General features: G+C 39.0%; 1 protein-coding gene across 5 annotated transcripts in view; it reads right to left on the bottom strand.

Moving 5' to 3' along the window:
• The window catches only part of eml5 (EMAP like 5), a 45,980-nt gene that overhangs the window by 6,645 nt on the left and 12,800 nt on the right, over positions 1-26,535 (bottom strand). The window contains exons 2-34 of one of the 5 annotated variants that reach the window (XM_046855321.1): positions 26,071-26,230; positions 23,322-23,420; positions 22,848-22,916; positions 21,457-21,458; positions 15,843-16,026; positions 15,351-15,486; positions 14,672-14,873; positions 14,444-14,581; positions 13,935-14,191; positions 13,574-13,786; positions 13,316-13,483; positions 12,836-12,942; positions 12,579-12,697; positions 12,209-12,395; positions 11,919-12,024; positions 11,225-11,318; positions 10,068-10,168; positions 9,748-9,941; positions 9,480-9,591; positions 9,259-9,386; positions 7,640-7,781; positions 6,974-7,126; positions 6,491-6,622; positions 4,692-4,780; positions 4,348-4,524; positions 4,000-4,201; positions 3,659-3,785; positions 2,010-2,024; positions 1,502-1,510; positions 1,269-1,347; positions 692-821; positions 417-515; positions 80-100 (exon numbers count right to left, since the gene is read on the bottom strand). In XM_046855321.1, coding sequence (XP_046711277.1) covers positions 80-100; positions 417-515; positions 692-821; positions 1,269-1,347; positions 1,502-1,510; positions 2,010-2,024; positions 3,659-3,785; positions 4,000-4,201; positions 4,348-4,524; positions 4,692-4,780; positions 6,491-6,622; positions 6,974-7,126; positions 7,640-7,781; positions 9,259-9,386; positions 9,480-9,591; positions 9,748-9,941; positions 10,068-10,168; positions 11,225-11,318; positions 11,919-12,024; positions 12,209-12,395; positions 12,579-12,697; positions 12,836-12,942; positions 13,316-13,483; positions 13,574-13,786; positions 13,935-14,191; positions 14,444-14,581; positions 14,672-14,873; positions 15,351-15,486; positions 15,843-16,026; positions 21,457-21,458; positions 22,848-22,916; positions 23,322-23,420; positions 26,071-26,230 — 4,151 coding nt within the window. Of the gene's footprint in view, positions 1-79; positions 101-416; positions 516-691; positions 822-1,268; positions 1,348-1,501; positions 1,511-2,009; positions 2,025-3,658; positions 3,786-3,999; positions 4,202-4,347; positions 4,525-4,691; positions 4,781-6,490; positions 6,623-6,973; positions 7,127-7,639; positions 7,782-9,258; positions 9,387-9,479; positions 9,592-9,747; positions 9,942-10,067; positions 10,169-11,224; positions 11,319-11,918; positions 12,025-12,208; positions 12,396-12,578; positions 12,698-12,835; positions 12,943-13,315; positions 13,484-13,573; positions 13,787-13,934; positions 14,192-14,443; positions 14,582-14,671; positions 14,874-15,127; positions 15,152-15,350; positions 15,487-15,842; positions 16,027-21,456; positions 21,459-22,847; positions 22,917-23,321; positions 23,421-26,070; positions 26,231-26,535 lie in introns of those variants that run through there. The other 4 variants (XM_046855322.1, XM_046855318.1, XM_046855319.1 and 1 more) reach the window with 4 other exon arrangements.

The following is a 26,535-nucleotide window of genomic DNA, read 5'->3' as shown; positions in this document are numbered from 1 at the left end:
CAAACCAAAACAGCAGCTGTGGCAAGCGGCTTGAAGAGTCACAATGCATAAAAAGCCACAGTGAATAAAAATCTCTTACCTGACATATCACCAGCATCACCTGCAAAAGTTCCAAATGCATAAATTACACATGTAATAGACCGCACCAGATGTAAACCTTACAGGCAAGCATATTTTTTTACAAAATAATACAGCTAGCTTGTTGATTTGTAGACAATATAGTTAGAAACACTGAAGCATTACTAAAACAATCAAATCTACTCAGCAAATGATACCTAAATAAATGTCTTTACAATTTGGTTATTTTAAAACCATTCTGAAATGGTTTCTGAGAGCTCGATGTGTCAGTGATGTATAAACTTTCCATGGTACAGTCAGTTATCCAAGTAAAATAAAGGATAATCTCACAAACATACCTACTTGGCCAGTTGCCACCACGTTGGGGAACTTGGGGTGCTGATTAATGGTGAGGCACAAAATGTCATCACTGTGTTCCACATAAAAACTCTGGCATGCTGAGGGAAACACACACAACACATGAACCTAAAAATCCCATGTTCGGATCCCACACACACAGTCCATGAACCTAAAAATCCCATGTTCGGATCCCACACACACAGTCCATGAACCTAAAAATCCCATGTTCGTATCCCTGAGCTTGTTACACACGGGACCCCTTTAAAGAGCGTACCTGTCGTTAAGTTAAGGACGATTCCAATTGAAGCCGTGTGGTAGATGATATCCGCCCCCTCGTTTAGGTAATGCACGTTGTTGCGGCAGTCGTTGCCCCGGTAACCAAATACCAGTTCTAGCACCAGGTCCTGCGTTGAGAGTCAAATACCGGTTAGAGTCAGAGGTCATCTCCATGGACGTGGCAGAGAGGTTAAAAGAATCCACTTGCAGGATGGGAGAGGACAGGCGGAGAATAACTGTACTACAATCGAATTAAGAAATCTTAACAAGATGAGTGAAGCTAACGCCTCTTCCCCAGGGCTGTGTATCTGGGTACCACATCTCACAACAAACAGGCCACCCACTCAGACATCATCTTTTGGCAGCCATGTCTGTAAATCTTTTTAATGGAGGACTTCCTATAAAAGAGCTGAATTATGACCGCCAAGACTTATACTAATATTAAACTGTATTAGCATAATAAGCTGAAAAAGACAGCTAACTGATTTCTGCACTCTGTATATATTCAGATACTTAAGCCACCCTCTACATTTTAGTATATTTTGCAAATATATGTTGCTTTACATGTTATTTACCTCAATGGGCCTTTTCTTCTTGCCCACGTTGTTGGTTTGCAGTTTCTCTGGTACTGGTAAAGCCCTGCTTACTGGGGGTCTGTCACAAAACAAGAGTCACATATAGGACTAGAAGACAGCAGTTCTAAATAATTAAACATAAATGTACCAGAGGACAGAATCTGACATTTTCCTCATTTCAAATAATGATTGAATACTCATGTGAGGTGCAGAAAAAGATTATCTAGATTTACCTTGAGCCCCTTCATGGAAGCAATGACAGAGAAAAGGAACAAGTTAGAACCACTGTCTCTTATTCAGCTGTCAGGTAAGAGCACCAGATTGAAAGGACACAACACAGGGACACCGAGAACACAAAACACAGAGCCCAAGCACCTACAAAATTAAACAAATGAAATTATTTTTATATACTTCTAATACGATTATGCAGCATGTGAAGCAAGTCTGGGATTAGGGCCAAAGAACACAAAGCTTTTAATGGGACAATCAAAAGTGAAAAGTATAAAAAGAACCAGAAGAAAGAATGAGCAATGCAGAGTCTTCCATTTCAACCATAGGACTAAACTCCCTTGATGCTAATGCAACTAAAACCAGCTAAACGTCTGCATCTTATTTATAAAAAAAAAAAAAAACGGAAAAGAATGAAAAGTTTCCAAAAAACTGCATATATTCACAGATGTTAACAATATTCACAAAGCACAACTGAAACATATTCTTACAACAGCACTTAGTTATTCTTACCTGACTACCCCCTGCCTTCATGTGGTGACAGGAAAGAGTGCAAAGTAGAGACAGGTGTAGAAGTAAGGATGAGAGGAAGAGAAAGACAGCAGGATGCGAAATTACTAATAACTCAAGTGCTCCCCATTAAACACTACTTTTGGACATTAAAATTAATTTCAATGACAGAACATCCATTAACATTAGCCAACTAAATGACTGATCAATACTTTATTGTGGCCTCTACTTTCAGCTTTCAAAAATCCCTAATTTCTTATTTTGTAAAAGAGGGAGAAGAGGTGAAACACTATCTGTTCTTAGTCAAAGATCAAACGATGACCACAGGAATTACTGCTGTCAGTGAAGAGCATTTACTGAGCTGCTGGTAAAGAACTTGATAGCATCATTGTTTGGTGAAATCATAAACTATTTATAATAAATCAGTGTCTCCCGAGTTCCTAATATGTAACTATAATGACTGAAGGTTTTCTGTATATTCATTATATTAATCATGATACAGTATGAAATCTGTCGTCAGGTTTGACGATGCTGGTTGGATATTCTCTCTAACACACACCAGTGGTGAACTTTGAGCTAAATGTACAACACAAAAAAAAATTCGAAGACTTTAAAGTGATTAAATATAAATAACAATCACTTTTTTATATAGGGCCTATGTTACATAATTTATTTCAGAATAACATTTAAATCCTATGCAAAATTGGGATAAGGGTTTCTATGCAAAGGTGCATTGATTTGCTATGGCGTTTTTCTTTTAAAGTGGGGTATGTGATTGGAAAAAAAATAAATACATTCAAAGTTTTGCAAATTTGATACAGTGACATAATCAGAAACCATAAATATAATTTTACTGAGTTTTTATAGCTATTAGTTAGAAATCTCTTTAAATCCCAACAAACATTTATTCAACTAATATACAGTGCTTTGTCAGAGGAAAGTTTGGAAATGAAAAAGATGTAAATATCAATTGAAAAAGGGAAAATATTATTGTACACATTTAAATCATGTTTTCTTGAGACAAATATGTAGTAGAACTGCGTTTATTACACAGCTGTCGGTGTTACCGGGCTACAAAAAAAACTAAATGTTTGTTAAACTGGTGCATGTATCAGTAGTCTATACATATCCTTATCCCTGTACCAGCCCTGTATCAGTCATTGCAATGCAGTGAATGTTAATATCAAATATCAGAATAGAGAAAAGAATATGTTATAATATTACAAGTTTAATTAATGAGATTTAAATTTAGACTGAACAGTACATTTGTAAATGGTAAAAACCAAAAAGAGCCAAATTAGTTCAAGCTGACAGTCAATCCATAGTTATTGGCATAATCAACCTTTACAACCATAGTGAACAGAAAAGTATCTTAGAATGCACAAAGACCAACCACACTGGTTTCTGAAACTGAGAAGCCAGAAATTAAAGCCCGAGACACAGGAAGACTGACATTTCACTGCCGTCACATGAGGCAGTAAGGGTACAGGTGTTGTTGTTAAAGTGAGTGTATAAAAAATTTGTATTGTAAAGAGAAAAACTTCATTCAAGGAGGTGTTGATTAGTGATATAATAGTATATCCATTGTATCAGAAGTTTTTAGGAACTTTAACATTAGCAAACTTAAATTAAAAATGCCTCTTTAGACATACCTTTCATCTGCTGACGGTTCTTTTTGCTGTAAGTGAGGTTTGACCCCTGCCATAGGTCTCATATTGGTAGATAAGGCCTTGATTACATAGCTGATCTCATTCTCTCGGGTCACATCACTATCGTACCCTGCAAGAGGCCAAAAGACAGAGAGCAAAAGACAGTCTTTCTTTAAATCAGAGAATAATTTAGTAGCTTGAAAAAGCTTTTCAATCTCAGTGCAAGCTTTCTATTAAATATTTTTTGAACACAAATTGAGAAGATAATATCCAAATTACATTTATATATATATATATCTGTAGATCTCACTATAATATATACAATTCAGTGTGTTTTCTCTCACCGCCATCATCCTCGCTCTCGATGTCGGATTCCTCACTGTCACACTGTTGCACCTCCCGACATCCCTCAGTGTTGTGACTCCAAATCATCAGAGAGGTGTCAGCTCCACCAACCGTCACCAGCTGAGCATCATCATGTGTCCAGCGCACGCTGGTCACATGGGCACTGTGGGCCACGTATCGCTTGAACTTCGCATATTTTCCCTGATTGACAACATCGAACACAAAGGCGACAAAACAAAACAAAACAAACAAAACTGGTGTTTGACAATCTGATTCAGATCCAATTTTTGTTGAATCAAATAATCTAGAAAATCCACAGCATTTTATTTAGCATGAATCATTCTTACCTTCACCGGATACCTGAAAAGCTTTACATATCCAAGGTCATCGCCCGTTGCCAGCAACTGCCTGTCGTTGCTGAGGCATGTCGTTGTTACCTCGGTAACCTTGCTAACCAATGACCAGATTCCCTCACAGGAACTCCCCAACACACATGTCCATGTGCACCATTCAATCTTGTCCACCTGCGCAATCACAAGCCAGCAAGGTGATACACTAGTGATCATAAGTGCAATCAATTCCTCGTCTCCAAATTTAGAAAAGTGGGCCATGTTCTTGCCCTTATAAGTGCCCTTACTCAATTTAGACCCAAGATTACAGTCACCACAACAATACTTTAAGTGTATCTCACCTCTACGGCAGGAATGGTTTGCTTCTTCCCACGAGGGGCTTCAAAAAATAGCTGCTCCTTAGTTGCAGTGTTGACCTGCAAAAGCTTTCCTGATAACAGTATAAAGACTCAACACAAAAGAATCATCTTGAAACAAATACCTACATAAAATAAGCAATGCAATATATATATATATATATATATATATATATATATATATATATATATATATATATATATATAGATATATATAGATAGATAGATATATAGATAGATAGATAGATATCACACATACAATCTCACAAAAGTAAGTATACCCCTCACATTTTAGCAACTATTTTCGTATATCTTCTAAAGGGACGATACTATAGAAATAAAACTTGAATATATTTTAGAGTTGTATAACAGTATAGATTTACTGTTCTCTAAAAATAATAACTAATAAACTAAAAAAATCTAATAACTCAACATACATTATTGTCAAAATAACTGGCAACAAAAGTGAATACACCCTAAGTGAACACCTCAAATCTGTGTCCAAAGTGTCAATATTTTGTGTGAGCACCATTATTATCTAGCACTGCCTTAATCCTCCTGGGCATGGAATTGCTGGGATCCTCTTCCACTCCACCATAATGACCTCACAGAGCTGCTTGGATGTTAGACACATGGCACTTCTCCACCTTCTGCTTGAGGATGCCCCACAGGTACTAAATAAGGTTCAGGTCTGGAGACATACTTGTCCACTCCATCACCGTCACCTTCAATTTCCTCAGCAAGGCAGTTGTCATTTAGGCGGTGTGTTTGGGGTTGTTATAATGTTGAAAAACTGCTGTTCAGCCCAGTTTCAAAAGGCAGGGCATCATGTTCATCAATATCACAGTACATGTTGGAATCCATGTTTCCCTCAATGAACCCCAGTACCAGCAGCAATCATGCAGCCCCAGACCATGACACTACCACCAACATGCTTGATTGTAGGCAAGGCACAATTTTCTTGTTTCTCCTCAGCAGGGTGTCACCACACATGCTGGACACCATCTGAGCCAAACAAGTTTATCTTAATCTCATCAGACCTCAGGACATGGTTCCAGTATTTTATGCTCTTGGACAGGTTGCCTTAAGCAAACTGTTTGCAGGCTTCCTTGTGATCCAGCTTCAGAAGAGAATTCCTTTTTGGATGACGACCATGCTGGCAGATGTCACGCATCTGTTTTTTGAAGCCAGCTTCTACACCTGACGCACAGCACGAGGACTCGACTTCTTTGATCGACCCTTGCGAGGTCTGTTTTCCAAGTCATGTAAAAACATCTGTATGATTCTGGCCACTGTACTGTAACTCAGTTTCAGGTGATACTAATCTTCTTATAGCTTACGCCATCTTTGTGGAGAGCAACAAATAAAATTCCCAAATCCTCAGAGAGTCTTTGCCATGAGGTACCATGGTCAACATCCAGTGTTCAGCATTAGAGAACTGTACTCAAAGCAAGATACAAGATTATACAACATTTTTATGGTTTTGTCAAACAGACAAAAATATGAGCATGATGAATAGGACACGTGGACAAGTTTACACAACATACAGCTGTTATAACTTAGGGTGTACTCACTTTTGTTGCCAGTTATTTTGACTTGATCTTAGAGGACAGTAAATCTGTACTGCTTTACTATATATATATATATATACATATATACACACATACAAGGAATATATAGTTCATATATAGTCTGCTTTGTTTGTTATAATCAGTAACACCTGTACAGTATATAGTATATTGTTTTATTATTCTAATCTGTATTTATGTCTAGTATTTTTTTACCTCTTTTGTCCCAGTCCAGGTGAGTGATGTTGTTCATGGAGCCTTTGCATACACCCACTCTCTTGCTGCTCATCACATTGTATATATCCACAAAGGTGTCAGCTGAGGCAACTGCCAAATATTTCCCAGCACCTGCAGCAGGTAGACCCATTTATTAGCTCAAATTATTTTACATTTCCATGCTAATTTGTACCACTAATTAGCAATATAGCTATATGTGATCGGGCGACTGCAACCTCACATTAAAAATCTAATACCCAACTGACTGTCAAATATCTCTTTTCTCAGGCAGCCTGTTTCCTTGCAAACCCGAGCTAGACTTATTTTGAACTTTTTCTTACTTTTGAATGTCTTATAGTCTGACAGGGCCTTTATTTTCAAATTCAAGCCCTGACAGACACTATTTGTGGCTCGACTCAGAATAGACCCGGGACTCCGTATTATGTGTCTGGCTTTAATGTAGGCTCCAGCGTGACGACTTACCAGGAGAGAAGCGGATATCGGAGATGATGTCTTTACGATGATGGAATGACACTAGGTCCTCCAGAGTGTCTGCATTGACAATAAGGAAGCTGCCATCATTTAGCCCTACCGCCAGAGCCTTGCCATCCGGAGAAAAACAGCAGCAGCGGCCACCTGAATTTAAACACAGTCAATACATTCTAATCACCGCTTTCTGGCTTCAGCTACTAACAATGATAATTGATTTTTCAATTACTTAAGACTATTGGAGCGCCAGTAACAATAAAACATCCTGAATGTACTAAGCTTTGAATGTAAAGAGACTGGATTAACTGTTAGGGAAATGACAAATAAATTCAGCCTTATCTAATTCATGTAGATGATAGTTATCATCTCAAAATAATTTAATTAAATTGCTTTTTCGCAGGACTCTATAGTGAAGGATACAATTAATGTCACTGACTATTCAGGAACTTTTCTTTTTGCGACAGAAACGTTATGCCTTCAAGCAATCAATATACGGTAGGTTTAAGAATAATTAGCATTTATAAAAGAATATTCTGATGCACTCATATTACAGTTTAGGTTACATTCAAACAACAGATAGTTGTTACTATCATTCATGAATGATGTTAGATACATCTTTCATAAGGACCTTTTTTTTAAATAAAGGAAACTCCAGCCTACCTTTTTTGAGCTTGCGCACTGCAAGCATGCAGTGGCTTGGAGAGAGGTCCCATATACGCAGAGTCTTGTCATCACTCACAGTGGCACACAGTGGCAGGTGAGGATGCGTGGCCAACCCCCACACTTCTCCCTCCATATGACCCTGGCCACCCAAAACAGGTAACACACTTCAGTTCAGTTATTACACACCATGATTAATGTCCTAATATAACAAAATCTTTAGCCTATTAGGCTAGTTGGGTTTACGACACTTTTAGGGAATTCAGGTCCAAAGTAATGTTAGAACATATCTAGACATACATTATAGTATCAACACACAACTAAGCAGAGGTGGCAAAGTACACAAATCCTTCACTCAAGTAGCAGCACAGATTGAAGTACTGAATACACTTAAAGTAAAGAAGTTTGGGCTGTTATATGTACTTAAGTATAAAGTAGTTTTTACTTCGACCGGTTTTAGTTTTTAGTAGCCATTAGATTAGAAGATGTTAAACTGGGGAATGCACATGGTCAGCAATAATACTCAATAATAATGATGCTTTTTAAGCACCACTAATAAGGCTGTGGAATTCCAGCAATTTAAACAGCCTTGGCTGTAGATAAAAGGGTATTTTGTTCAATGATATTCATGATGTTCCACCAAATTCTGACCCTATGCAGATTGAAGAATTGAGATTCACCAGCAGGTTATATTTTTCCAGTCTTTAACTGTTTTTAGTGAATATGCCGCCAATGCAGCCTTAGTTTTCTGTTCTTGGCTGACAGGAGTTCAGTTCAACATGGTCTTCTGCTGTTGTAACTCATCTGCCTCAAGGTTCATGTTGTCGATACTAAAGGGCTTTCATGTTCACCACAACAGTACCGAGTGCCTGTTTTAGTTACTGCAGTGTTTCTGTCAGCTCGAACCAGTCTAGTCGTTCTCCACTGATCCTTCTAATCATTTCCATCCCCAGAACTGCCAGTCACTGGATGTTTTTTATTGCACCATTCCTTCTTCCTAAGTCATTTCTAAGTACTCAGTGGATGTATTTGGCATAAAAGGGAATTTATCATAGAGAATTTAGTAAAGTTAAGCTTACCCACAGAACTAAGCCATCCTTATATAGACACGGTTTTATTTAATTACAAATTATTTAAAATTCTTTATTTCTGGAACTGTTTTCTATTTGACACTCAATTTGAATTCAATAATACATCTTTAATTGGCATGCAATGAGCTTGGTTCAATGTATAGTACTCTACAGTATTTAGTTCCCTGACACACATTTACGATCTAACAGCGCATGCAATTTATCATCCTGATTTAGTTCCATCTTACTATTCGATGTGTACTATTTTCCACTGTAGAGCTGAAACAAATCTTGCATTCATCGCATTCATCACTTTATCTAATGGCCGTATCTAATACGCATGACACAATGAATATATTGAGATGTCCTGAAAATGTGTACTAATTCCAAAAATGATTTACTAATAATCTACACAGAAGCACCGATATTCATTGAGGTTACATGGTTATAAAATAAAATACTCTTGACAGTTCAATAATATTTAACAAAATTAAAATCCAATAAAAAAAAAATCTTTAAAGCACAATTAGCACAAATTATTAGATGTACCTGGACTAATAGAGTGATAGGCCCAGTTTTGTCCACCTCCAGAATCTCTCCATTCTTTGTTCCTACAAGTATGTGTCCATGTCCAAGAGATATGGCACGAATAGAGGGGTTGTCTTCCAATAATAATCCTACACAGAAAGGTTTCTTTATCAGATACAGAAGAATTTTAAATATGCAGATTCCTGCTAAGAGTTGCTGCATACAGTATCTCACAGACTTACCTTTGGACCCTGGGGCAAGCACAGATCGCTTAATTGCATATGTCTTGAGGCACCTCTCAAATGTGTCATCCCAGAGAGCAACTATGCCATCTTTCCCACCAGTTACAAACCCCTATGTGAAGAGACAAGGAAAACCATTACTCGATGCTAAACCAGTAATAAAACATGACAGCGCTTGTGTTGTTTTCAATCAAACTTTATGAAATTTGCACTTCAAGTGTGATTACCAACATTCATGCTGTCATTTCTCTCACACTCTCTAGAGTACCTTTTCTAGAGCATGCATGCTGAAGACTGGTCCATCATGAGCTTTAACTGTCTTCACTAAGAACATGTCCTTCCAAATGCAGATGTCACCAGTGCATGTCCCAGAGAACACCATCTCCTCTGTCCAGCCATATACGGCACACATCATGGTCTCGGTCTTCCCTATGCTGCCCTTCTTCCCAATCAAACCTCCCCCTGTATTAGTTTAAAAGCAGGCTAAGAATATCTTGTGTATAATAATATATAACATATTGATATATAGTAAATATTGCAATAAAACAAAACTTTTCATTTGCCTTTGGTGCAAATGTTCAGTCTTACCAGCTTTATGCCAGAATTTCATGTGCTTCACCCCGGCAGTAATGAGCTTATCAGGCATATGTGGATTGATTTTAACAACAAATATCTTGTCTTTGCTCCCCCTGTACAAAGATGGAAAACAGAAACATGGAGAACAGAAATGCTAAAAGACATTTTCATTATGTTCGTGACATATCTTCAACTGTCAGTTTGAAAAAAAGTCACAGAAAAAAAAGGTTCTCCCTGTCATAACAGAGAAGTGTAAAAGTTCATAGGAGCCATAGCCTGGCTGTAATTGAGCTGTCTGCTGTGCCATTTTCACTGCCTGAGTCCCAGCCGCCAAGACAGCCATGTGGAGCTAAGAGAATAGAGACTGCTGTCTCATTCCCCACATTAGACCCTGTCGCAGAGCGGGCAGACCGCTGAGCAGTGGCTACACTGTCAGAGCCTATTTAAATCCACCCGCATATCAACCGTTACCAGAACCCTGTGGTGCAGCCAAGTCATGAGCTCCTTTCCTACCGAGCTCGAAAAAAATATCCGTGAGTTGGTGCGGAGGGGGTAAAAGAGATCATTATTTAGTACATTGTACATGTAATCACATTCACGCATCACATTCGGAAAATATACAATTCCCAGTTAAACAATTACTATAAATAGACTGAAAACAATTCTAAGTGTAGTCTTGGAATAGGTGCTGTTTTCAGGAGCGATGAAAAAGACTGCAGAGCCTGATGAGTTAAATATACTTTTGAGTGATCTATAATTACTAAGCTGTGACTGTTGAGTGTGTTATGACAGGAGGATTAGAAGGGTTATTTCCTGGTTTAATGGCTCATGAATAAGCACTGAGTCTCAGCTCTTCACATTCATCATGCAAAATAGAGCAGCAGGCTATCCAGCATGTCTGAGACAGAAGGGGCCATAAGAGAGAAGAGGCTATGCAGCAAATGTTTAAAACAAATGTTACTGAGAATGTAACACTGATGTAAAATTGTCATAGCATGTTACTCTGAAATAGAGTAGAATAGGGTTCAAGAAAAATCCACAAATTTTAGGCAGATTATAAAGCCTAAATGCAATTCTGTTACCAAACAAAGAAAGGGTTGAAATTACTGCAACCTGCAGGACATGTTGGCACTAACGTACACACACAAGATGCATGAAAGGTCTCTAACCGAAAAGCTGAGAGCTTCTCTCCTTTCCTCCAGTCCCAAAGCACAATGGTGTGATTGTCATCCAGACCCACTGAGGCCAGTCGCTTTCCATCCGCTAAAGACAGACGAACAAACAGATACAAAATCGACAGCGACACTAACAGTAACAAAGCAGTGTATTTCACTATATAATCTATGCCCCGTTATCATGTATTGAACGTAACAAGATGTCACCACAAATACATTATATGAAAGTAAATAAAGGCATAAGGGAATTTGCATCATTTTGTATTTATTCACACGCATAATCAAAATGTGCAGCGCATTACGCATGAAGCACATGACTAATGAAAATGATGCAGGGAGATAATGCTTAAATCATTTTTCAGCCCAGATTTTCTTCACCTCCCATGTTCTTCTCCCATGCAGAGTCTGCTGCTATTTCCAGCTAGCTGACACACACAGGCAGGTGACAGAAAAATTCACAGTCTAACAGTACAACTGAGAGTCTCTGTGGTGTGTCTGATATTTTTTTGTAACAGCCTTAAGCTGAAAAAGCTCACTGAAGCTTGAAAAGTCATATTTCAAATGAAATCAAAATAGGATGAAGTATTCAAGTACATGAATTAGAACCTAAAAGGCAACTCTGGTATTAATAGATGATTCCTGAATCATGATTCGTATTAAAATTTAATACTCTTCACTGTCGCAGTACCTGAAAAGTCAAGTGCACACACTCCAAACTGGTGGAATCCTTTGAGGACAGACAGAGGCTTCAAAAACTCTGTTTCCCAGATGTGTATGGAGGAGTCTCTTCCCACCTGTTCAAAAATGTAAAAGAAAATGAAGTTCAAAGGCTAAAAAAAAAAGGAAACTGAACTGGAAAATTTAACTCAGATGGTTTATGTGAACAGAAATAATTAGCTTTGACACAGGAGATCTTATTGTGGCATCATTTCAAGATTTAATTAGGTGATTTGAAAAGATGAAGCTGCATGAGCATACTTGGCCGGTGGCTACATAATCTTTGATGGGGTGGATGGCCAGACAAAGGATGTCATCGTCATGGCCTAGGTAGAAACGTTGTGTGTTCTGCTGTCTGTTATACACCACCCCCACTGCAGCGACATGGTACACGATCTCCCCGGTCTGAGTGTAGAACAGGTTACTCCTGCAGTCATAGCCTCGGTAACTGAAATGCAGCCCGACAGATGGCACGTTGAAAAGACTGTGAGCCACAGCTCCAAATAAAGCATATAGAGACAAACTAGCGCGTGGTGATGCATTACTCTGACAGTGTCTAATGGTGAATTGGGCCCACCATTTGTCTGCCACAAGGCATTAATGGTATGAAGATAAATGGGAGGAAGCTTACCCATGTATAAAGTGCAATCTTAATCCGCTGGCAGGAGGTCGCTCCCTTTTTTTCATAGCTGCCACTCGATGCTTTACTTTGTACTGCTCTTTAAGCTGAGGTAGATCTTCTTTGTAAACCTGTAACAAGTTATTCAGGTCATAAAACCTCTCCACACTTATTGACATAAATAAAGAGATATAATAATAATAACGATTTGCTGCGAACAGCTCGCTTTCTATGTCGAAACTCCTTTAAATAACAATGGCTTCGCAGACCTGTCGTCGATACGTAAGCTGTGTTTCTTGCTCAATCTCCGAGTCCAACTCAGGCACGTCTGATTGGTCAGAATCCGACTCGTCGCTATTTGAATCTATCAACATCTCTGTGAGGTAAATTTGGCAAAAGAATTAGCCGGAAGGCATAGAATGCAGAATAACCTATACATTTATTTGTACTCCACTGCCCCACTTTGCAGCAGCCCCACACGTCAAGCTGACAGGGAGAAATGCTGATGTCTAAGAAACAGCACTGCCAGGATGAGTTGTGAAGGAACCATTAGTAAAATGAACTACTATGCACCATACTGTAATGTAAAATGGGCAATGCAGTAGCCCTCTAGCATTTATGTTTCTAAGTGATAAGGAGAATGATAAATGGTTCTAATGAGTTAAGCATTCTACATTTGGCAAGCAAACCCTTTAGATATTAATTTAATTATACCACACCTTTTTTTCTACTTAATTATTGAACTGTACCTTGTGGGGCAATATGGAGAGTATCTTTTGACTTCCTTTCAGATATAAATTTCCACTGGAACACTGAATGGTCAGCTCCACCGATAGTAATCACCCACTGATAATCATGTGACCACCTAACATTGGTTATGTGTGCAGAGTGCCCTAAGTATTTTTTGAATTTTGCACCTAGAACAAAGCAACAAAATGCACATTTAGATACAAAGACACCGAACGTCACTAACACACATAGAAAAACAGCCTTTAAAGGACACAAACCTTTCCTAATGCATGGATAGCGCAATAATTTAACTAATCCGTAATCATCAGCCGTTGCTAAAATTTGATTTGAGAAGTTGGCATCTACAGAGTTGATGTCACTGATGTCAGAATATTTGGGCCATATTCCATTCACTTCTGGACCAAGAACACATGTCCAAGAGGACCACTGGACTAGCTTCAGCTCTTCCCGATTTGTTACCTCCTTCCCAGCTAAACGAAGAAAAGAAAAAACCACAGGAGTGTGCGTTTACTATGAGCTCAATGTTACAAATCAGTGATGATTAGCTGATTTCTGATTAAACCCAATAACCCACAAACAAATAACAGTGCTAATATATAGAAATTTTGATGATCTTACTGGGCATTCTGTAGAATAGCCTTTTGCCACTGCCATCATTGGTCTGCAGGTATTTGCTGTCAGTGGACCAGTCCATGTGCGTGATGAAGCTGGTGGAGCCCACACATTCTCCCACCTTCTTATAGCGCTGCACCACGCCGTAAATATCTACCGAGTTATCATTGGAGCCCACAGCCAAGTGAGCCCCATCAGGAGAGTACTTTAGCTCATGAATGGCTTCTTTGCGATCTTTGATATGCACTACCTCTGTCATGTCCCTGTGAAAATGATTGTATTTTATTTTACTAGTCTACCCTTTTATTACTCAATCATGCATAAAACACTTACATTTACATTTAATATTACAACGTATTATGCATTTGTTATTAGTAAAGGCGGAAAATCGGAATAATTAACACTATCCCATTACTTAGCAATACAAGATCCCTGGGATGTTCATTTTCTGTTGTTTAATGTATATTTCTACGTCTTCTTGTCTAGTTATCTACATCTCATGACTTGTAACCCACCTGACTCTCAGCACAGTGAAGGAACCGTCCTTCATTCCCAAGGCCAAATGGATGCCATCAGTGCTCACCGCTGCACAGCGGATGGGCTCCTCCATGTTGCAACGTGCTATCAAAGCATGGTCTACCAGGCTCCAGATCCTACACAATATTGGAAAAGTCAAAACACGTGAAAGATGCAGTGCTTTTTAAAGAGTCTGCAGTTATTTGAAGACTAAGTCAACATTGTACCGGACAGATCGGTCATCACTGCCAGTCATGGCCAGGGGTTTGGTAGGGTGAACTGCCAGGGCCCAGAGCTCGCCTTCACAATGGCCCTGCATGATGAGGAAAGGCTTTGTGCGGTCATGCACCACCACCTCAAAAATCTCACTGTCCTGAGTGCCCACCAAGATGTGGTCCCCTCTCCAGCACACACTGCGCACTGAGAGTCCTAAAACCATACAATTAGCAATGGGGTATTTTTTAAAATCCCACCGCCAAAAGCTTAAATTAATGTGAGAAACAGCAAACAATGACAAATGTTGACATGACTTAGGAGATTTGGAGAGCAGACAAGGAGGGTTATAGGACTTTGCTTATGAATGTAGACATCTAAAGAACTGCAGAGACGCTGACACTAGGTATAACACGGTTGAATTCAAAGTGGGGTTGTTTGAACATGGTAACCTGGTCGAGTTAACCCACCTCTAGAATTTTCAGCTCTAGCTACTGTTGAGTCAAAAGGAAATTGAGTGAAAGAGCAAAAAAAGAAAGAGAGTCCATTAGCAATTAAACACTGCATAATAATTATTCTAGTAAGGAGATAAAAGGTTCATATATTACATTTAAAGATACATGTAATAATCCCAGTACCAAAAGGTACAGAATAAAGCTGGCAAGTAGAAGGAACTAATAGACTGTTTATCACCTTTATATCCCTGGTCTGTTTCCCTGAGGTCGATGACAGTGATAGGCTTGAAGCTCAGGTCCCACAGTCGGATGCAGCCATCCCTTCCACCAGTGGCGAAGCCCTCTTCACATGCATTCATGCTGAAAATCCCTGACTGCAAAACCACATACAAAAAGGAGGATTAAACACAGCTAAATCATTGATACATCCTCAAACAAAAAAACTTTTTTAGCATGAATCTTCTCTATTCCAAACCAACTGCCTTTGCATCTAAAAACTATATGAATAGTTGTAATGAACTAGTAATGAATTACGGTTGAAATACGATCATCCTATTGTCAATCTTTCAAACATTATTATGTCACTCTGTAGCCATTATAAAATATTATTAAATTATTTGTAAATTTGTAAAAAACAACAACTTTTTATTCCTCCTCAATAGCATGGTTCAGTTATATAGGCTTTAAAAGTAAAAAGAAAGGAAATTCACACAGCTGGTACACTGCTTACCCCATGTGCCCCCTGTATGGTTCGTATCAAGGTGACTCCCTTCCAGACATAGATGTCCCCGTTCAAGGCACCGGAGTACGTGATCTCATCCTTGGCACATGCCACACAGAGTATGGTCTGTAGCTCGCCTGTCCTCCCAAACATACCACGTTTAGGGGTCAGAGCGTTCCCACAAACTCCAAAACTGAAAAAAACAAAAAAAAAAAACGTTATTCTTTAAATATTCAAAGATAAACTGTTATATCAGATATGCATTATATGGATTAAGTATACAGGAAGTCCTCGGCTTACGATGAAGATGACCCCAGCATTACTTGAAAAATATCGTAATTCAAGGCATGGCCTAACCTACCCAGGAATCTTGAAGAATGGTGACCAGTATGAGGTAGTATACTGTAATTTGTTAAAAATGTAACAAATTACAGTACATCATTTAGCAAAACAGAGACATTTACACTACTATAATGTATAAACTTTGAAGTATATAGTATATTATGTGGCAGCGGGCATGTGCATGAGCGCGAGTGGAAGGCGGAGCCGGATACGCTCTGGCCTGGATACGGAGCTAATATGAGGTACCAAAAACACAGAAAAAAAATTCACGCTATGAACCGAGACAACTGAACTCTGTAGACTGCTGGCGAGAGCAAGGCATTTCACAAGGTGGGAGTTCCATACAGCATTCCCAACTTATTTTTTTGTATCGTTATTGTCATCATAAGATATTGTCATTAAATATTTTTAAAACACAGTCATTGAAAAATCTTAAATAATAGGTACTATTTGAAAGGAAACTATTTCTTAGCTGATTATCTGCACCTATTGCATACTAAACAGCGCATACGCATGCACTTTAAGCTGTTTTCTGTAAAACAGGCTATGATCTGGGCACAACCTTCATCTCATACTGTGCTGCTCCATTTCACCAGGTGACACGCATCGACCTGACGAGGTATCATTATGTTCATGTGTGTGTGTGTGTGTGTGTGTGTGTGTGTGTGAGAGAGAAACAATGCAGAATTCCATGTTTTCCTGTCACGCAGACCTGTCTGAGAGAGCACTATGAAAGCCACAAGGTCACTTGAGTGTGACCTCATCCTGAAAAATAAAGGTGCCTGTGACTGATCACAGCAAGAACAGTAATATATATTCATCCTCATACACTTTTACCATTTGGTCCAAAATGTATAACGCTTTAAACTATGCATTTAATGTTTTATTCAATAAGGTGTGCTCATGAAGACACACACACACATACATGCCAATGTTTTCAATGGCAAGATGCTTCTGAGTTCAGGCAAGTCTGCACTGGAATACTAATGGATTCCGATATAAAGGTCTTAAAAAAATCATATAGACTGCAAGGCTAAGTATTGCTTTCTTCCCACACTGAGTAGTCCTGTCTTATTCAGTGTGCATTCAGGATGCTGAGAGGCAAAAACCAAACCATTCAAGGCCAAACAGCTCCAAAGTACAAAAGGTGAAGATGAGGGAAAAGTGGAGAGGAAGAAAAAGCTAGAGCTTGGCTCGCTGATGAAAGTGTGTCGGAAACGGATTGCATTATACTAGCACAGCGAAACAAGCAGCGCCTAATCACAGAGTGCAGGTTTGCATGGCTGCTCTTGAGAAAAGCTTTTAATGTAATCAAAATGAGTCAGTGCTATCCACAAACGCAAAAACATCACCACATTAACGCCGTCGCATATCCTGAACTTCCACACTGAGCCTACAGGTCATGTGTCTTGTTTAGGTGCTACTCATTGTGCAGTCACGCTGGTTTATATCGTGGCCTATCAGGGAGACGTTTTTACTGTAACGCAAACCTTGTGTGTGTGTGTGTGTGTGTGTGTGTGGACAGGAGATCAGGGAAGACAGTGGATTAGCAATCAGCACTGCCATCTGATAGCTCCAGGGTCCCCAGCTAAATCCTAAGCTCAGCTTACGATCTGTGTAATGTTTCATATATTCTCTCCATGTTTCTGTGTGTTTCCAACATGTCCTCCAATGTGAACATGTGAGTACATTGTGTTCTTCAAAAACAGGGCTGTCTTATCCAGGAAGCTATTCAAGATGAATGAATGATTTAATGCATAAGGCACGTTGGTCTCTATGATTTGTCAGCCTTTTGGCATACATTTAAATTTCCTATTTGGTGGAGTAAAGCTGTTAAGTGTTGTGGCAGGTTTAGCCGTCATATTAACATCCAGCCAAAGAAAACAAAAGAGGTTTCTTGTTGCCGTATAGAAAATTAGCCACTTAATTTCATCTCAACGTAAAAGTGTCAGCAAATTAAAACGAACACTACAGTGTGTGAGGGGGAAAAAAAGAAGCTGTAAATCAAAATGAAATCTCTCAAGCGATTACCTTAAACATGTAGAGCGAGTTGAAATGCATTTATCAAATAATAATCACATTTGCAGTTCTTCAACTTACTGAATAACTGAATTGTACTACAGAACAACAGGGAGCATGGGGTGAGGATGTGATCGAGCTTTAGAAGGCTGTACTCCAGGATGTTATTGTGCAGGCTCTCCTCTACAGGCTCAATGAAGCCTAACAAACCTCTGAGCTAAGAGTAGAGAGCAAACACATAAATGTTCACACGTGCAAACATACACACGGGGCACCTTCCTTTAAGGAATTAAGGCGAGCGAAAACAAGGCCCTCTTCATACACTGAATATGCCAAGTGTGGATTTCAGTTGCTCTGGTAGTAATTATAAGACTGTAGAAAATCCTGTATCCCAATGCCGCCATGCTTCCCTGTGGCTGCCTTGCTGTGGGAAAGATAGAGTGAGATGGGGATTACTTCAGGCTAAATCTCGTGCATGCACTGAGTGTTATAATGGCTGACAGAGCAGTGGGCCTGGAAACAGATGTCACATGGTCCAGAAGGGAAAAGCTCGTAGCAACTAACTGCTACACTGCACTGTCTGTATGAGTCTGTATGTGTGTGTGTGTGTGTGTGAGAGAGAGAGAGATGTAAAGGAAAAAGACAGTGTCTTAGAGCCATACCTGCTTGGGCATGTGGATGAGCTTAAAGAAAAAGACAAACCTTTGTTGAAAATAAGAGGCTTTGCTATTTTACTAAGCACTCAGTAACTGTTACACTAAGCTGAGCTCCCACTTCTCCTCAGACACTGTCAATATATCTTTTTCAATAAAATTATTAATGTTTCAGGGACAGGCATTAAGCTGGTTAAAATCCTACCTGTCCGATCGTTACCATTTCGTAGATTTGAATGGAGAGCTATCCAGGCTAATGCAAGTAAATTATGGCGTGCCGCAAGGTTCAGTTCTAGGACCCCTGCTCTTCACAATATACATGCTTCCGTTAGGAAATATTATTAGAAGGCATGGAATTAGCTTCCATTGTTATGCTGATGATACTCAGCTATATATTTCATCTAAACCAGGCGATACAGCTCAATTAACCCGGATGACTGAGTGTGTTAAGGAACTAAGAGATTGGATGACCCATAACTTTCTACTTTTAAATTCTGATAAGACTGAGATTTTGCTCATCGGCCCAAAAACTGGTATACAGACGCTCCAGCATCTCAACCTGCATTTAGACGGATGTTCTGTAACCACTAGTTCAACGGTAAAAGACCTGGGTGTTATTTTAGACAGCGACTTGTCTTTCAAAAATCACATCAATCAGGTTACAAAACAGCCTTCTTTCACCTTAGAAATATTTCTAAGCTAAGAAATATGTTGTCTATATCCGATGCAGAGAAGCTCGTCCATGCGTTTATGACCTCCAGAATAGACTACTGTAATGCGTTACTAGGTGGATGTCCTGCTTCATTAATAAACAAGCTTCAGTTAGTCCAGAATGCAGCAGCCAGAGTTCTTACAAGGTCAAAAAAATATGATCACATAACCCCGATCTTATCGTCCCTACATTGGCTTCCTGTTAAGTTTCGAATAGACTACAAACTATTACTTCTCACTTATAAAGCACTAAATGGTTTGGCTCCTGTATCTATCCAGTCTTTTAACACGCTACAATCCGCCACGCTCCTGAGATCTCAAAACTCTGGGCTTCTAGTAGTTCCTAGAATAGCAAAGTCCACTAAAGGTGGTAGAGCATTTTCACATTTAGCTCCTAAACTCTGGAATAGTCTTCCTGACGGTGTTCGGGGCTCAGACACACTCACCCAATTTAAGTGTAGATTAAAACGTATCTTTTAGCAAAGCCTACACATAACACACATCACATCATAACCTTGTGCTCCAGAACATCTGATCACATGCACATTATCAACTTGTGCTGTTAATATCATGAACAGCAGCTACGCTAATTCCTCTCCACTGCTTCTCTTTCTCTCCCCATCCCGAGGCATCCTGAGGTTGCTCCAGCTCCAGTCACCTCCCACCTCGTGATGATTACGGACCTTTGAAGAAGTAGATGCCGAACTCACAAACATCCTGAACCATCTAGAGACGTACCAGTGCCATTTGGATCCCGCTACATGTGTGGAGTTTTGACATTGGACCTCCTGGAGTGTTTAAAGGCTCTGGCATGGAGAAGCTGATGCTGGATCTGTGGTGATCACAAATGCTGAGCTTATAAAACTCGGAGCTACTAACCATATAGACTGTATAAGACTGCAGAAAGAACATCACTTATAATCTTATACTCCAGTAATCATGTTAGTTCTCACTCTCCAGTGTTCTGTATTGTTGAAAGATTTATGATCAAACTCTTGATGTCACCCAGATGAGGATGGGTTCCCCTTTTGAGTCTGGTTCCTCTCAAGGTTTCTTCCTCATAACATCTAAGGGAGTTTTTCCTTGCCACAGTCGCCACGGCTTGCTCATCAGGGACAAATGCACACCATTCACCATCACTGTTGATTTGTGTAAAGCTGCTTTGAGACAATGTCTGTTGTGAAAAGCGCTATACAAATAAACTTGACTTGACTTGACTTGACTTGACACAGTTGATCTGATGCACCTAATCAGTGTAAAACCTACAAATTTGGAATGACATTCTCTCAGTTTCAGTGTTCAATATTTATATATTAACAGTTAATAAAAACATGATTACACAATTCTAAAATGATTATTGCTTGTAGTTTGAGAGCGAACCTACTGTATACATCGTGATACATAGTACATATCATAGAAATGCCTGTAAAACATGTTTTACTTGACCATGTGACTAATGTAATCAAAGAATGAAATTTCAAATCGTTCAGCCGCTTTAAAGAACTTTAAAAAGGCATTCAGAGACTTTCATTAAGCAGACCAGCATAAAGCTGAATCAGCAAAGGACTTCAAAAATTTTTGTTATATCCCCCCCCGATAATTTACTGGCACTTCTCCAGGTAAAAAAAAAACCCCACAACAGACGTTCTGAAGAGCTGCGGTCTAATAACTCGATAAAACAAAAACTCAAAAACAGAACCTGGTAGTACTTCCTACTCTGTGCTTTAAACACCTGCTTCAACACACCAGTTAATTATCGGGTTGTGTTATACCAGGAAAATCACCATGCTGAGTTGGACTCTAGCCCTGTCTATCCACCCACAAGCACAACTCCAGCTTTGTGCTTATCCACAGTGGGTGCAGGGTTTCAAATAAATAGGAGTTAAATGATTTGTGACAACTGGGGGAAATGATACTGCAGTTTTTCTAAAAAGTTTATGACTGAGGATGACTGAGTGTGTTAAGGAACTAAGAGATTGGATGACCCATAACTTTCTACTTTTAAATTCTGATAAGACTGAGATTTTGCTCATCGGCCCAAAAACTGGTATACAGACGCTCCAGCATCTCAACCTGCATTTAGACGGATGTTCTGTAACCACTAGTTCAACGGTAAAAGACCTGGGTGTTATTTTAGACAGCGACTTGTCTTTCAAAAATCACATCAATCAAGTTACAAAAACAGCCTTCTTTCACCTTAGAAATATTTCTAAGCTAAGAAATATGTTGTCTATATCCGATGCAGAGAAGCTCATCCATGCGTTTATGACCTCCAGAATAGACTACTGTAATGCGTTACTAGGTGGATGTCCTGCTTCATTAATAAACAAGCTTCAGTTAGTCCAGAATGCAGCAGCCAGAGTTCTTACAAGGTCAAAAAAATATGATCACATAACCCCGATCTTATTTTCTAAAAAGTTTATTATTAAACCGTCATCACCGGAACACTCAAAATTTACTTTCTGATTAGTTCCTTGCTGTCTGCTTATGTGATTCATCTATTTTAAACTCTAAAAAAGCTAAATTTGAAGTTTTATACTATTTCCTCCTGATAGCCTACAATCACCATCCACTTTACCAGGTAAACCTGTAGAACTGCACATTCATGCAGTGATCAAATCAACCAAACACATGGAAGCAACACAGTGCATAGAATAATGCACATACAGATCACAATCTTCTGCTAATGTTCACATCAAACATCGGGATTTCTGTGATTTTGACTGTGGCTTCCTATAACCAGATGGGTTATTTTTTAATAATTTTATGAATATCTGATCTCCTGAGAATTTCACAAAAACAGTCTTTAGAGTTTGCAATGAGAAAAAAAAAATTTAAGTGAGTAACAATTCCGTGGGTGTTGATAAGAGAGGTCAGAGGTAAATGGCCAGAGTGGTTCAAGCTTCCAGGAAGAATATAGCAAATAAAATAATCACTTGTTACAAGTGTAGAGAGCAGACAAGCATAACAGCATGCACAAAGCATCAATCCTTGAGGCGGATCAACTACAAAAGCAAAAGACCTCGTTGGATTTCACTCCTGTCAGCCAAGAACAAGAGTCTCAGGCTGTCAAGGACACCAATTCACCATAACTGGTGAGGAAAAAAAAAAAATCACCTGGTCTGCTGTTAACTGTCACCACATGAGTTCTTAGAGATTAAGTTTTGTCTTCATTCTGATGCATGACATAAACATTACCAGAAGCTTTTTACTGCACAGTTGTTGTTTTTTTGGCTGATTAAAGAACTGTGAGTGAACAAAAAATGTTTCTGATGCCAATTATCAGTACCTTAATATGCTTGACTCCGCAGCTCACCAACTTGCTCTGCTGATACAGGTCCCATGATATGTCAAATATCTTAAAAAACAAACAAACAAACAAACAAGAAGGTGGATCAGTATTACAGGAACGAAAGTGATATGTTTACTCCCTATTATAACGGGGAGCATTTGCATCATCACATTAGAAGAAACAGAATAATGTGACAAACGGGAACCAGTGTCTTTGTGTATACGTTTTGGAAATGGGGCACAATACTGAGTAGAAATACAATTAGCCACTCTGTTCTTCACTTAAAATGTGACATCACTAAACAATTTTCCTAAGTGCACTTTGGACCCAAAGAATTAATCAGTGTTCATTTATTTATGGTTGTCTGCTTGGGGACTCATGAGAAATCATTGATGTAAAGAGAGGATGAGACATTACTCTGTCCACTTTCCATATCTGATGCACTGTGTGTGTACGTTTTGGTGTTCTTACCCTGTCTGTATGACCAGGAGCAGCTGCCAACACTTTTCCTTTCCTCCAGTCCCATATACAGATTGTGTTCTTGGAGTCAAGACCAACAGACACCAGGCACTACAAATGACATAAAAACTTATTTACTGTTGAATCTTTCACAAACAACTCAATCGTGAACTAAACCATGAGTATTGACATCCAGTTTTAACCAGCGCTGAGAGACTCATTCAGTTGTCTTGGCCCATCTGAAATAATGCTCTGTATGTATCATGGGTGCAACGGTCAGATGATTTGGATCTATCGATTTAAAAGTCATTAATTGATCCACCAATCAATTAAAATCTGGCAACAACCCTAAATTGATTATTTCTGAATAGCATTAATCATGAATAGATTATTAGTTAGAATTATGTTAGAAACAAATAGACTGTTGATCAAAATGGGACATAAAAAAAAAAAAGAATATTGTTTAAAAATGTATAAATACTAGCAAGGTGATTTACCCATAAATTTGGAGGCTGTATCAGAATATTCTCCTTATGAATCAAAATCAGCTAGTGGAAGCCTGTGGAGTCACTCAGTATATCAAATATGTCTTCAGGTCTCGCAGGTTGATTTGATTTGATTTGTTGATTTGCTAGAGATACGCCAGCTAATTTTAAAAGTTTCTGTCCAATTTTGTACGTATATTAACGTATATTATTTTATTTCATACATTAATGTAGCAGTCATTGGTGGCTACATTTTCCACAGTGGATGTTGTGAATGTCTGAGCCAAGCCCTAGACTAAAAAAAAAATAAAATTCTATTAATATTATTCCTAAATCAAGTTTAGAAATATATCAAAAACATGTGCAAACCTACCAAATGCTAGATGGAATGTCAGTGTATTCTTGATATTCTTGATATCTTGATATTGTCACATATAATAGCATAATAAACACAGTTTCGGTAAACTATAAACGTATTTCCCGTGGCAAATGCAGACAAATCTGCTTTGTGATTTCTTGACCATGCAAGTGACTTGAAGAACAGACGCTAATGTCATTTTTTTTTTATATTGTAAGATGCAGTGTTTTTCTTTTTTTTTTTTTTTCGCAGAGGAACATTTTAGCGCTCTGTCATTTCAGATCTCTGTCCAATCACCACTGATATCCTTATCTGATATTCAAACTCAGACATAGGGCTATAATTACATAAACCATTATGCCAAGAGCTCGGCCTTTTGAGAGCGGCTCTATGTCGAATTGGTACAAAAGAATGATGTTTTCAATAAACCATTTCATGTTCTCCTTTGATACGGTTATGAAGACGATATTGGCTACAGGCACTTTCAGTTTTGCAGACAGAAACTTTCCTTCCATCTGTCTAGACCAAAAAAAAAGAAAAGTGAGAATAATTTGCTTTTCCTGCTCTCCACACATGCTACCTCGCTAACATTGCTCTGCTGGCATCGACCAGCCTCCTGGGGCTGGAAGGAGGATTCTCTTTATAAAATGTTATTGATGTTATAAATGTGATTTTTCTCCTGTGAACCATAGGCAACTACAATAGGATACAATACGCTCTTTTATGGATCCCTGTAGTCAGCTAAGCACCGACACCACTCGGCTGCCTTTGTGAAACAGAACGCTTTAGCGCCATTGAATATCCAGCTCGTAACTCCGTTTTGTTGAACAATGGGGCAGATATAAAAATAGCGATTTATTGTTCTCACTATTATTAGATGGGGACGCAGCCTGAGGTGTGTGCTGGAGTGTTTCATGAGGTAAATAATAGTCATCTGAGCTATTTGTATTTTTTTTGTTATCTTTTGTCAGCTTGGCTCTGTAGATATGGTTATTCCATCAGTGACATAAAAACTATAAGAGCACCAAGCAAAGACATTTCAAGCAAAAAGTCATCTTTTCCTTCACAAACAATATACAGTATGCATGCACTGATATTTAGCCATTTTACACCTCATTACTCTAACCTTTAGCTTGTATGATAGGAAAGTAGTTGCTCTGTTGTCTGCATCAGACTGAGAGTCTGAGAGCACGGAGCACACTGACTCATAATTTCTAAACTTCATCACACCCTCAATCTCTCTCTTCTTCTCTCACCCTTGCGTGCTCTTGCTGTCAGTCAGCCTGTCAGAGTCACACCAGTCAAGTGCTCACAGATGTGACACTTGAAAGCTCTGTGATTAGCCTGACAGCCGTTTCCCACTGATATATTGAGCGTGACGTAACTGTGCACATCCTTTTCGCATGAATGTCTCAGTTCTTTATAGGACAAATAAAAGTATCGGAACACCTGAGTGTTCCAGCCAGATGTGGTTCCAAAACATTTAGCACAAAGTTAAAAGCACACACTTGTATAGGATGTGGAAGCATTTCATTTTCTCTTCACTTAAGGTAGGAGACCCAAACCTGCTCCAGCATTACAATGTAGCTGTACACATTCTGATCTCCGAGAATATAGTGTACATGGGTTAGAGTGCTATAGAGCTCTAATCTCCACCCTACTAAATATCTTTGGGATGAATTGTAATGCTGACTGCACCCCAGGCCTCCTCACCCTACATCAGTACCTGACTATACTAATAGCCTTGTGGCTAAAGGAGCACAAACCTAAACAAGAACACTCCAAAATCTAGTGGAACATCTTTCCAGAAGGTTATTAAAGTAGCAAATGGGGGCAAAGCCTTTTGTCGTGACAGTATATTGACGCTGTGATCTCTGGTTTGGCACTCACATCACATATCCACAGTGCTAGTGCTTACCTGTCCGTCGAGGTCAAATGCAAGACAGGCAATGCCATGAGTGTGAATGTCCTTCAGGATGGACACGGTCTGGACGGTGTAGGTGTCCCACACACAGATATATGGCTCCTTTCCCACCTGTCCCGTGGCCACTAACACATGCTCTGGGTGCAAAGCTAAACTGTGCACAGACAAGAGACAAGAAGAAAAAAAACGACACGACTCCATGTTATTTGTATACAAAATGTTTGTGTGCAGAAAATAAGTACAAAAACCTGATGATCTTATAAGATTATAACAGGCGAAGTGCATAACACTGATTATCTCTTCATCATGGCACCTGTTAGTGGGTGAGATATATTAGACAGCAAGTGAACATTTTGTCCTCAAAGTTAATGTTTCAGAAGCAGAAAAAATGGCCAAGCGTAAGAATTTGCATAAGTTTGACAAGAGCCAAATTGTGACGGCTAGACGACTGGGTCAAGG

The sequence above is a fragment of the Silurus meridionalis genome, chromosome 8 (genome assembly GCF_014805685.1).
Source record: "Silurus meridionalis isolate SWU-2019-XX chromosome 8, ASM1480568v1, whole genome shotgun sequence".
Classification (NCBI taxonomy): Eukaryota; Metazoa; Chordata; class Actinopteri; order Siluriformes; family Siluridae; genus Silurus; species Silurus meridionalis.
This window is presented reverse-complemented; position numbering and strand designations above follow the sequence as displayed.